Consider the following 13,061-nt stretch of genomic DNA (forward strand, 5'->3'; position numbering starts at 1 on the left):
GGAAAATTCAACGCTGTTCGGTTTGTTCAGCTAAACGCTTCTCTATGGCTTCACTCCATGCATCGTTTGCTCCAGAAAGGAATAAAGTGAAGAGGATGGAAATGCAAATTAAAGTTGAATGCTTCAATCCTGCAGCAGATTCTGCAATGGATATCGAAGTTGAGAGCACACCCAAGACGCAGGCTTATCCCAGTATTTTCCCCGGGTGCAACGCTTTCAACGGATGCATCGGGGACGGCTTGGGGAGCATCTCTTCACTTGAACAACCAGCTCCTCGATGCACACAATCCGTTCCCCCACCGAGTGAGTAAGCAATCGTCCAATTTCAGAGAACTAATGGCAGTATTTCTTGCTCTGGTCCACTTCTCACCAACTCTTTGGAAACATCATGTGTATTTGATTCACCTTCGATCGGACAACACATCCGTGGTGTTCAACATAAACAGATGGAATGCAAGGAAGAGGCTTCAACTAGTGCTGAGGAAATTATGGAGACTCAAACAAGATCTAGGCATAGAGTTGAGAGCGTCACATGTTCCAGGTGTGCTGAACACAAGAGCAAATGCGTAATCACGACTGGAGAGAGCAGGAGACTACGAGGTGCAGGACGAAGAATGGGAAAAGATAATGACGAAACTCAACATTGTTCCAACGCTTGATGCGTTTGCAGCGCAACACAACCGCAAAGTGGGAAGATGGTGCGGAGTTTGAAGTTAACTTGTTGAAGACGGACTGATGTTTCCCTGGAAGAACGAAGTCGTGTTAGCTCATCCATCGATCCCTCTTGTGATTCCAACGATCCAGCAAGTACGTCAGGAGAAAACACAAGTGATATTACTCCTGCCGAATTGGAAGGGACAGAATTGGGAGAGCTTGTTAAGGTCCATTCCCCGTTTTGAATGGACTTGGAAGAATCAAAAGGAGGTTCTGTGGAAGTGTCCATCGATGCAATGGAAAGGTGCGAGTCTTCCACCAGGTCGATTGAGTATAATCTGGCTGAATGCACCTTTCGCGATGGAGAACAATGGCGGAAGAATGCATTGGAACAAAAATCAGTCCCTTTCTCGTTAGCAGAAGAGTGCAGAGCAAGCATTTCGAGGAGCACATGGAGAGGATATCTGTATGGATTTGCTCATTTTGGAAAACAATGGAAAGAGTGTGGACATGGAAGAATTCCAGATTCTATTCAGGAGTGGGCCGCATGTTGTGCAAATGTGTTTCCATCGCTTAGGAACGGTGGCACGAAGTTAACTTGCCTTCAGTTGACAAGGTCAGCATTATCGCTTTAATCCAACAATGTATTCTTTTCCTTCCTTTAAGATATCCCTATCATTCGTACCCTTTTCAGATCATTCTGAAGGACAGACGAGTCAAGGAAAAAGAAGACAGGAGACATTTGGAATCCTCGAATAGTGCTTGAGTATTTTTCTGGACTGGGACCAAATGAAGGACTAAGTTTCAAACAGCTCACGATGAAAGTTATTGTCCCAACGATGTTGTTTTCCGCTTGTAGATTCATGGAGCTTGAGAGGATCAATATGTTGGAAAGCAGGCTCGAGGAGGAAGGTGTGTATCTGCACACAAAGTTGAAGACCTCAAACACACGCACAGAGATTGCTGTTCCATTCTTGACAGAACTGAGTTTGATTTGTCTTGCATCAGCTATCCAGGAATTGTGGAAGAGAGTGCAGGAGAAAAACAGACACACAGACAAGTGACTTTTGAACACAGAGAACTTCCACTCGCTATCTGTAGAAGAAATTCGGAAGATTGCCAAAGAAGCAGTATATGCTGCAGGAGTGCCCAAGAGATTCACACCGCACTCGATCAAAGCAGCAAGCCTTTCAGCACTGACGATGGCAGGAATTCCCCCAGAACAAGTGGCAAGGTTTGCACGATTGTCCCCACGAACAAACACTTTGGTCAAAAATTATTTTCGATCAAACCTAGCAATAACAATGGCACGCGTCATTGCCTCTGCAACAAACGATCAAGAAGAAAGAGCGGATGAAGAGGACGCAAATAGCACAGACATATGCAGAAGATCCGAAGCAAAGAAGAGAAACGGAAAGGAGAAAACTCCAAAGCCAAAAGTTAATTACTCCATTCGTCAACAAGAAAGTTCAGAACAAAGAAGAAAAGAAAAGCAGCCAATGAAGCCCACAAGAGTTGATGAGCCCACTGAAGGGAAAGGAGATACGCCAACACACGGAGAAGAGTTCATAATCAGAACAAGGGCCCAAATAAGGAAGGAAACAGAGGAAAAGCAAAGGACGATCGCAAAAGCTGTGCTGATGATGGTCTTATCATCTCCCAATTAACTTAGGTTCTCAATAATAAGGGAAGGAATTGATAGAAGCTTTTCTTGACAATAAAGGTGCTTATGCACTTTTATTAGGAAAGAAAATCAATTATCAATTCCTTATCTTTGGCCCACAACCGTTTCACTCCCACCCCTGAAAATAAGTGTCTCGAGCAATGTTGTTATTGTTTATTCCTTTTCTTAGCGTAAACAAAATATGTGATAACGCTTGTGTTGTCGGTTAACTCGTTTTTACCGATTGTTGGAAAAGAGGAAAGTTGTTGTGAATGTGTAGATTGCATTTCAAATTTTCCCCCATTTCACAACCTTGATCCTCACGGAAGACAACCCATAGATCGTGGTTCTCAATTATTAGATAAGGAATTGATATTCGATTTTCTTTCCTAAAAAAACTTAGAATTTGACGAATGCAAATGACAACATCATGGAATCATTTTTCTCATCTTTTCATGCTTTTTCATTTTCAATGCTTGTCGAATCTTTTTTTCCATTTCATCATCATCTTCTTCTTTGAATTACTCAAGAATACAAGAAAAAAATCCAAGCTATTCAATTCCACCATTGAATCCTATATTTGTCTCTTCATCATCTCCAGAACAACAAAAAAAGGACATCTGTTCAACAAAGCATCAATTATCACAGCTCTGTCAAATGCTGTTTCTGATCAAAAGATTTATACATCATTTGTATATTTCTCCGTTATTTTCCTTTGATGATTGCAATAACTTTACATCGACTCCAATAAGCTCAGCAGATTCTTCAATCCAAGATTAGCAATTGTGAAAATAAATTTCCAACATTAAGAGCCGTCTATTAAAAATTAAATTATCTTCAAATTTTTTTTCTTCTTTTTCTTCTTTCATCTTCCACTCCGCTCAATTTTGCAGCTTTTCCAGTTCTTATATTGCTTCTCTCACAAAAGGCAGCTAATTCATGATCAAATCTTCTCAGTTTCTATCATCGTGTAGTCAAATTATCAGAAACTCCTTAGCAAACTGATAAGCAAGCTTTGTTGGGTTCCGTTGCTTTTGATGATATTCAATGATCTCCTTGATTTTGTTGAAGTTAAGCTTTTAATTAATTTTTTTTTTTTTCGAAAAAAGAGTGCGAATAATTTCAATAACATTAAAAAAGAAATAACAAAGTTCATACGCAAAGACTCCATGTTGCTCAAAGGCAAGAAATCAATTACCTCTTCTATTTGAAATTGATATCTTTCCTTCTTGTTCTAAGTGAATTTTGAAAGATGAAAAAGACAAACATGATGTTGATCCTCCTCCTTTTCATCATATAACTGAATATGCATTAAAAAGACATGATATAAGCATTTTTTTTGTCTTTTCGTCGTTTTCAAAAATGCAGCTGATATTCATTCACAAATGAAACTCTTCTTTTTTTGGAGAATTACAAATAAATCTGTAAAGATTGGATTCATTGAAACAAATTTGAGTATTTATCTTAATATTTTGTATTTTTCACAATAGAATGAATAATAAAAGAGTTAATAATTTGATATTGATAGCGAATAAATAAACCTTCAAGAAAAAATCAAAGTTTACAGAAGCAACAAAGAGTTTAACGTTTCAATCGAAAGAGAATGCCTTCGGTCTCCGACTATTCGTTTCAAACGAGAAAAAAGTCTTTCGCACGACACCTCACTGCAAGATGCTGTTACAAGGCAATAACAAATGTTATCGTAGATTGCGTGAATTTTTCCCAAGGCTGCAATATGGCTGTGAAAACATCTGTTCCTTCAGCTATGGAGAAATCTGAAAGGGCTGCGTTATATTGTTTGAATAACGAAAGACATCCAATTTTTATATCCTTATTGCATATTGTTAATGCTTTCTCAACGAAATAAGAGAATGATCCAAAAATTCTTCCATACCAATTTGAAGAAATTCTTTCTTCAATTTTGGTCATAATATTGCAAATCTCTTCTTTGGTATTATCCATTGAATAATTCAATTTATCATTTCCACCCAAAAGAATATCCGCATCCAATTCATCGTCTTGTTAATGATAGGATTGTTCCTCTTGTTCGAAAGAAGCTTCTTTTGAAGAAGTTCCTTCTGTATTTTTGAAAGTAATTGAACAATTTGTGGATCTTGTTTGATAATGAAAAAATTCAATGCTTTCGTCATTTCCACAAAAATCTTCCTCCAAAAATAAATCATCCTGTTCATCGAAGTTATAAAAGTTAGAACAATCTTCTTCGTTCTCTTCGCTTTCTTCATCGTTTTCTTCATCTCTGTATCTATAACTTCGATCGCTGAATAATGTTTCTTCTAAGTCTTAAAGAATTTGTTGTCATTCATTTATCTGTGAATCAAATGAATCGGATGAGATGCATTCTGATCTCATAGAATTAATTTTAGAAGGCGAAGAAGAAGAAGAAGAAGAGGGGGAGGAGAAGGAAAAGGAGGAGGAGGAGGAGGAGGAAGAGGATGAAGAAGAATCTTCACTCGTTAATGATTGAAGTTGATTATCTTTCGATGAATTAACTTCAGAGAATGCGTGACTAAAATAGATCAAAGAAAGCTGAGATGATACCGAATGAAATTCTTTGGAATTTTCATTGTCTTGTTGATGATCGATAGAAGATAAACACAAGCCAGTTGATGAAGCTGAAAGATTAAGAAATATGATTATATAATAATTGTTAAGTGTGATAAGAAGATTTTTGATATATATGAAAATTGACAGACAATTTTTTGATTGACACAGTTTTTCAAAATGTGCATCACCAAATTTGCCTAATCTGAGCTTTGTTCCTCCTTCTTGCGTAAGAGCATAAGATAAGGCAATCAAATCTCCTTTTTCTCCAACCAATAAATTATTAAATAAAGTTATCCAAATATGAATTATTGCTCCAACCCATTCACTCGTTTGAAAGTGTTTATTTTTTAATAATAACTGAAAATAGGACATAGCATCCAATAGTTTAGGAAAAACTGAACAAAGTTTGAAATTGTTGCTTTCAAAAGCTAAATGAAGCTTTTGAAGAGGATAAAGCAAAATTTCAGTTTTATTGTATTTAAAACCGAAATATTATCCAAGAAATCGTTTTTGACAACTACGTAACGTCTTTTCCTAATGAAAGTGCAAATATCACTTATGCAAAACCATCTTGTGTAAGTAAATGCAGGACAATTCGATTTAAGTAGTTTTTTCATAGCTATCGAATGTGAATTCATTGGAAACTCTGTTAAACTTCTTTTTCCATTTTAAGAAATGAATTTTCTTTAAAAGAATGGGAAATAGCCAAATTAATGAGATGATTGCGGCAATAAACGTGGAAAGGCCAAATCGAAATTGATGATAACGAACATTCGTCTTCCTTTTAATTTGATAATTGTTGCGACTCCATTTTTTGTTGTAGAAATCCATCACTGCACAATGATCAAACTTCAGCTCCGTAACTCATCACTTCCTTGATGCATGTTTTCGTTAAATTTTCGTAATCTTCACAACTGAGGCAGGGATTTGTTAATTTCCAAAACAATGGGATAGAATTTTCAGAGTGAATCTCCAATGTGACAGCTGTGCATTTTTTACCCGCTATTAATCCTTCATCTATCATTAGACCTACGCATTAATCTTCAATTGCATTTCCTCTCTCCTGAATTGTTTTCGATTTTCTTTCTTCAATCAAATTAGTAATTTTCGTGGGCATCAGATGAGGAAATATTGAAGAACTTGGAGTGTCTGTCTGATGTTGTGAGTATTGTATTAGAGTTTTCACAAAAGAATTAAATTCCTTTGATCCTGCAGAAAGAAAAGACAGGTTGCATCGAGAAATAAGATTTTAAAACAGATCACATAAAATGTTTGGTTTTTGATTATATTTGTTCTCCGAAGGAAGCACTTCCTTTGCAGTTTTATCTTTTGTTGTTTTTTTTGTCCAAAACCATTTGTCCAGCATTGTATTTAGTGACGGGAACTTGTGTGATTTGATTGATATCGAATATTCCCTTCCTGAGCAGCCACAAGCCACTTCGTTCTTTTCACACATACACATAAACATTCGATGACCATCTATTTTTGTTATTCCATCAGGTTTCGCACGATAGAAACAAATCCAAATGTCATTGCACAAAATCAGAAAATGCAACTTGTTTTTGAATTCATTTTTCTTTGTTGGATGTTTATAACCTTGAAAAGAAACAATAAACATAAATTATGAATCTTTCGATGAATAAGAAAAAAAAAATTCTATTCATAGCAAACAAACATATAACTTTTTCATTGATAATGATCGATTCAACGTGAACAATCCTGCAATTTGCGTTTTCCAGTTCTTTCAATTTTCTGTCAATCGAAACACGCTGAACGAAAAGCGGTAAATTTGTATTAATAGATCAAACAAAAACCGAAATATTTCAAGCAAACAATTACGAAATCTTCCAAAGACTTGATGAGGTAAATTGGAAGAGATTTGACGATTGCATCAAAATTTTCAGCCATTTGAACTTTTGTCAGTGACGGTCAATGACTGTCAATGACAAATTTGGACTTTGTAATTCCTCAACTGACTTTTTTTGTCATTCAACAATTTGAATATTGGGAGATTGATCTTCAAAAACGTCAAAAAAAATTTCCAAAAATTCAAAAATTGTTAATTTCTAATTTATTTTTGTTGATTGTGTTATGAAAAATAGAAATATGTAGAAATAATTTTTTTTGACAAATCGATAAAGTCCTGTCAGTCATTTTGTCATTATTTCAAAATTCTCTTGTCACGTCACAGAGGTGTAATTATAATTTTTTGATTCTTTAAAAATAAAGTGTTAAAAACACAGATCGCGAAAGGAGCGCTTTTGAACCTATGCCAGATTGCCCTAAATGAAAAAGCAAAAAGAAAATCAGGGAGGAAATAGAAGGATACATTTATCTTTTGTGTCAAACTTGCAGGAAAAAAAACCTCAATATTTATGAATTCCATTTTATCCAAAATGAAACTTCCGATAAATATAGTTTTGTAGATTTTTTTGTTCTTTTGGATTGGAATTGGACTGAAATAAACTCATTTGCTGAATGGTTTTTCATATCCAACAAATGGAAATTAGACAAGTGTTGTTCGAGTTGTGTGTACACAAATTTGGAACGAAACGATGCCGAAATTAGGAGGACCGGGAAAATACGTCGAAATAGATGAGGCTGTTTGGAGGAGAAGGAAATATGGAAGAGGAAGAAAGAAGGATTTGCTGTGGATTTTCGGAGGAGTTGAGAGGAAGGAAGGAGGAGGAGCTGGAACAAATATTGTTATCATCGTGCCAGACAGGAAAAAAGAAACATTGATCCCTATTATTCAAGAAAGGATATTAGCAGGGACAACAATTATTAGTGATGAATGGAAAAACTAAAATTGTCTTAAAGATATTGGTGATGAACATATCAAAGTCTGTCATATAACGAACTTCAAAAATCCAGAAACAGGTGCATGTATTAATACCTTTGAAGAATTAAGGAGATATTTAATAGGGGTTTTTCTAAATCACGAAATTTAATAAAACATTCATTGCAGATTTCTTATCCATGTGGCTTGTTCAATGGAATCTAAAACCAAGTTTTGAAGATATTTAGCAAAAAATGATACATTTTATTTTCGAAGAAAAAACAATTATTGCTGATGAAGAAATTGATTTATCTGAAAATGAAGAAATTTCTAATTCTGATGACATTCTGTTTGAGTTGCACAATACAGAAATTAAAGAAAATACAAATGGCTTTGACGATGTGGAGAATGCTTCAAAAAATTCTGATGAATATTCAGTAATCTTCAGTTGAATAGTCAAAAAAAATAACTTTTATTAGTTTTTATTGTACGTTTTCCAACAACTTTTTTTTTAACATTTCAACACTTTATTGATATTTATGAAATCAATTGAAAAAAAAAATAATCTCAATTTGAAAGTTCCGAAATTATTTTTGTTTGTTAACAATGTTTTCACTAAATTTTCAGACGAGACAGCGTTCATAATATTGCTTTTCGTTCCCGTTAGAAATAAGGAAAGTCAATTATGGTGTGTTAGCGACGATAAAAAGACTTGCACTGCTTACAAGGATAACTGGGACACATCATGGAGAGTAATTTTTGGAAAAAGTTATTATGCTGCATTTTCATTTTTCTCAAAGTCAGAAAGATATGGCAAAGATTCAAATAAGTGAAAAGGTGGAGGATTGACACATTCACAAAAGTGTTCGAATAATTGCTCAATCAATTTTCAACAAATGGGAAATTCTTTTTGAAAAGTCACAAATGTTTAATTTTCAAATAAATCAAAAATTTAATATTTTGCACAAATTTATGTTTCAGCTCACAAATCTCCTCAAGAATGTCTGAAATAGCATTATCCAGAAATTTATACCATATTAGAGAAGTTTGGTGTATGCAAACAAAAATTTGAGCAAAAAAGGAAATATTCAGTAAATTTTAAAAATAAACATTTGCGACTTTTCAAAAAGAATTTCCCAAATACAGGGCGATACTTCAAGAGCTGTTTCAAAGCCTATATCATCACATATTGATTAAGATTATTGATGTGACAATCCGGAATGAGACAACAATTCGACTATTTCTGAAACATGTAATGGCAGTGGCAATCAACAAGCTATTACAAGTAATGTGTTTGGATTGCCCTTTCATATTAACAAGAGAGAGTCAACAAGATTCAAAACTTCCATGAAGCCATTCACATCATCAATAGATAGGCTGAAACATTAAATTGAAGGGATGCTAATCATAAGCAATTGGAGGTAAAACAATCACAGAAATTTATTTTTTATAAATCATATTTCACAAAAAAATCAGGAACACATCATGAATATTCATCTTCTTCAAACTCATTATCACACACATTTTCAACATTTGCATTTCCTAATTTTTCAAATAGCTTTATTTCGAATTAATCAACAAATAACAGACATTTGAATGTTGATTTTTAAATTGAAAAAACACTTTTGTTCCTGACAATCGTATTCGAACGAACATTTTGAAACAACAAAAAATACAAAACTTTCATTTTCCAATCAAAATTTCACAAAAGCAGCTTCAAAGAATAATTATTAAATTACAAGTTTTAAAGACTTTCACTACTGCATTCCAAAAAACAGTTTTTCTTCTCCATCTTTTGCCCACTGCAACAAATCCCACTCATATTCCATTTCACAATCATCAATAACATTTTCCAGAAAACAAAACGATTCAGCACAAAAACTTTTCACGTTCAATTCAACAAAAGCCAATGATCCGAAAATGAATTGCAACAATAACAAAATGATTTATGAGAAGATTATGAGGAATTCAATTTTCGGAAAAGAAGGATCTTTGGAAGAGAATCAAAAAAATTTCAACGATTATCTCAATGATCAACCTTCAAATGACAATCGATACAAACTGAGAATCTTTTCACCAAATGAAAAGAGAATAATTTCTAAACCAAAAGTCCAACTCTGGAAAGAGTTTACAAGTGAAACTAACATTCACATTTCCCTTTCACACTTTTACAAGTTAACTGTTCATTTCATTAAAGCCAAAAAAAGAAAATTCATGGGTGGACTTTGCAATCAATTTAATTCCTTGAAAAAGAAGTGTCAATCATCACAACATTCACTTAAACACACAGAAAATGAAATAAGCACGTTTCGCTTCTTGCAACAACACAGAATAATTGCTGCACTGCAGAGGAAGAATTTCAATGAATCAATAAATCTCATTAAAGAGGGAGAAGTTGTTGTTTTTGAATATTTAGAAAAATTGAAACTTCCTCTTCGTAGTATGCAACTCCATCAAGAATTATTCTCATGCAATCAAATTTTATAATTTACAGTGATAACGTACCAACTTTTGAACAACCAACTCTTTAAAAAAACCTTCAACATCTTTTCTCATTCGCTGAACAACAATCACCAATTTGAAACAGACTGTTTAGAATCAGTCCTCAATCGTCCTTTTTACACAAGTTCTCGAATAATAAAATATTTTTGTGATTCTGGCCCGCACAATCACAATAAATACGTTTTGAATTTTATTCTCTTTCCTCAAACAAAAGTATTCAGAAACAAAACATGTGAACTTAATTATTTTGCATATCACCACGGAAAAAGTGTTGTCGACGGTGAATTTGGAACAATGACAAATGCAGTGAACAGTTATCAATGGAATAACGAAATTGAAACACTCGAGGATTTGATTATGTTTTTTTTTTTTTGAACATGCAATTTTAGATATTTTGGGGATAAAAAGAAATTTCAAGCTTTTTAATTGAAAAACGATTTCCTTTTTATAAACTTTTTTAAAATCTTAAAAACTCAATAAAAATGAGTCCATTTTTTGACAATGATGTAATGTCAAAATGCTTTATGTATAAATTTGAATGATGTCTGTAACACCAAAAATAATTCGATTTCGGAATTAATAATTCAAAATCGAAAATTTATAATTCAATTTCGTAATTTATTAATTCGATTTCGAAAAAGAAAAATTCAATTTCGAAAATGAATATTTTTTTGATTTGTGGAATGAATAACTTGTGATTTGGGTTCGAAATTCTCTTTATTTTTATTTCATCAGCAAATTTTGATTATCAATATTTGAAAAATGATGCATTTTCATTTCAAAAAAATTCATTCATTTTGAATTCATATTTCTATTATAGATGTTTTTCAAAAAAAAAAAAAAATAAAAGAAAAGGAATTCATTTTTGTATTAAAAAATTGATGTTTTTCTATTTTAAACTCCAAAGAAACAAAAAAAAAAATATAATTGAGAAAAAATTCTAGTTTATTGTTATTCAATAAATGGTGACTGATTATTTGCAATTTTTAATTGGGTATTATATAGAATGAATTTTTTTATAATTTTTATTCTTTGAGTGATGATTTTTGAAAATGGATAAAAAATTTTTAAAAATCGATTAATTGATTGTTTCATTTTGAAAAAACTGTTTTCTCTGAGTTTTAATATTTGATTGGTGAAAAAATAACTTGAACTTTTCTGAAATCCATTCTCGAGAAGAATTAAAAATTTCAGTTTTTAATGAATTTCGAAATTGAAACATTCATTTTCGATATCGAATTATTCTTTTACGAAAATGAATTATTTTTTTCTAATTTGAATTATTTTTGGTGTAACAAATATGAAAATAAAATTTATTTTGAAAACTGAAAAAGCATTATAAAGTTATGAGAGAAGCAATTTTTTCATTCTTTGTGCATTAAAAGCTTGAAAGTCCGTATTTTCCCCCATATGATAAATATCTTCAAGTTGATATTTTCTTCTCTTTTTCAATGAGTTGAAATCAGGGAATTTATTTCTTTAAGAACCAACCTTTCATTTTTTTATTCTTTGGTTATGTTTCATTGTAAGATGCATCCAACTTATCAGACTTGCTCATATTTTCAAAATTTGTTATCTTTGACAATTGCATGATCGAATTTACTGTATTGGATAAAGAAAAAATAAGATCTCTTTTTTCTGATTCATTTCAGTTAATTGAACGGTACTGATTTTCAGTTGTGTTGAAGAAAAGTTGGACCATCAGTTTTAATCTCATCACCTTTGATTTCTTGTTAAGTTTTGAAAGACTAAAACTTGTGTGTTCCAGATGAAAAGAATTCTCGAAATCAGATTGTTGTGCATTTGTCAATTGTTTAAATACAAATAGAATCAATTTATTTACCCATGAATGGACTGGAAACAAACCTGTTATTTCTCGTTCTTCAACTTTGTTCAAACAACCAAAAATATTATGTTCCAAATTATAATGATGGAAATGTTAACATGCCTATTTAATCAGAAAAAAATTGTAATCATAGAATTGCATTTTTATTCTTTTTTTCCATCCATGATATTCTGAAACAAACCTCTGTGGCATAACAAAAGAAAATTGATACAATGACAAAATAACTGATAAGATTAATACTATTTGCCTAAAATGGTTTTTTTTTAACGATTTCACAATTTATAATTGCTATAATAATGAATTTAAAAATGGATTAATTACAATTCTTATTGTTTTGAAAAAATCGAATTTTAAATAAATATGATCAAGCTCCCAACATGTATTCTTTTTGACGGGAAATGCCAGTTGAGGAATATTTTTATCACAATTTGTCATTGACCGTCACTGACTGTCACTGACATAAAAAAAAATGGTTGATATTTCTGATGACATTCACAAATCATTTCCAAAGTGCATATTGAAGTATTTTGACGTTTATATTTTCACTTGTTTTTCTTTATTTTTATTTCATTTATTGATTTTCAATATATTATTTTTTGTTTTTTTTTAATATTTTATTTTATTTCTATTTATTGATTTATTAATTCTTCAGATGAAATTCAAGAAATTTAACAATTTGTTATGTGAAGGTGTACTTCTGACACATAAGGTTGCTGATAATAAATGTTTTTCAATGTCTATTTCTTTTATATTCTCTTCATCTGTGTGCTAGCATTCATTTATTTCCATTTCTGACTCATTATTATGTATCTATTCTTCTTCATCTATTATTCTTCTTCAAGAATTTTCTGTTTCATTTGTTTCCATCAATTTTTTTGATAATCTTTTTTTCAATTCTTCATTTTTTTAATAAACAAGACAATATAAATTTCCTCTTTTTCAAATAAATGTTTTTTTACCTTGCAAAGCTATTACCGTAAGCTCTCAAGCAAAAGTCCAAATTATTCTTTCTGATTTTTGAAAGTTCCTTAATATATGATATCGGTGTGAGC

General features: G+C 32.1%; 2 protein-coding genes across 2 annotated transcripts; both read left to right on the top strand.

Moving 5' to 3' along the window:
• Positions 1 to 44: 44 nt before the first annotated feature.
• On the top strand, positions 45 to 311 carry MONOS_13606 (uncharacterized protein; the record flags this gene model as incomplete). The annotated part of the gene is made up of 1 exon (XM_067866322.1): positions 45 to 311. The coding sequence occupies one exon, from the start codon at positions 45 to 47 to the stop codon at positions 309 to 311; it is 267 nt and encodes an 88-aa protein (XP_067723437.1).
• A 588-nt stretch (positions 312 to 899) lies between these two features.
• Positions 900 to 2,321, top strand: MONOS_13605 (uncharacterized protein; the record flags this gene model as incomplete). Its single annotated transcript, XM_067866321.1, has 3 exons — positions 900 to 1,270; positions 1,361 to 1,641; positions 1,756 to 2,321. The coding sequence occupies 3 exons, from the start codon at positions 900 to 902 to the stop codon at positions 2,319 to 2,321; spliced, it is 1,218 nt and encodes a 405-aa protein (XP_067723438.1).
• Positions 2,322 to 13,061: the final 10,740 nt, after the last annotated feature.

This window comes from Monocercomonoides exilis, assembly GCF_001643675.1.
Source record: "Monocercomonoides exilis strain PA203 chromosome Unknown scaffold37-1059404, whole genome shotgun sequence".
In the NCBI taxonomy this organism is placed as follows: domain Eukaryota; phylum Preaxostyla; order Oxymonadida; family Polymastigidae; genus Monocercomonoides; species Monocercomonoides exilis.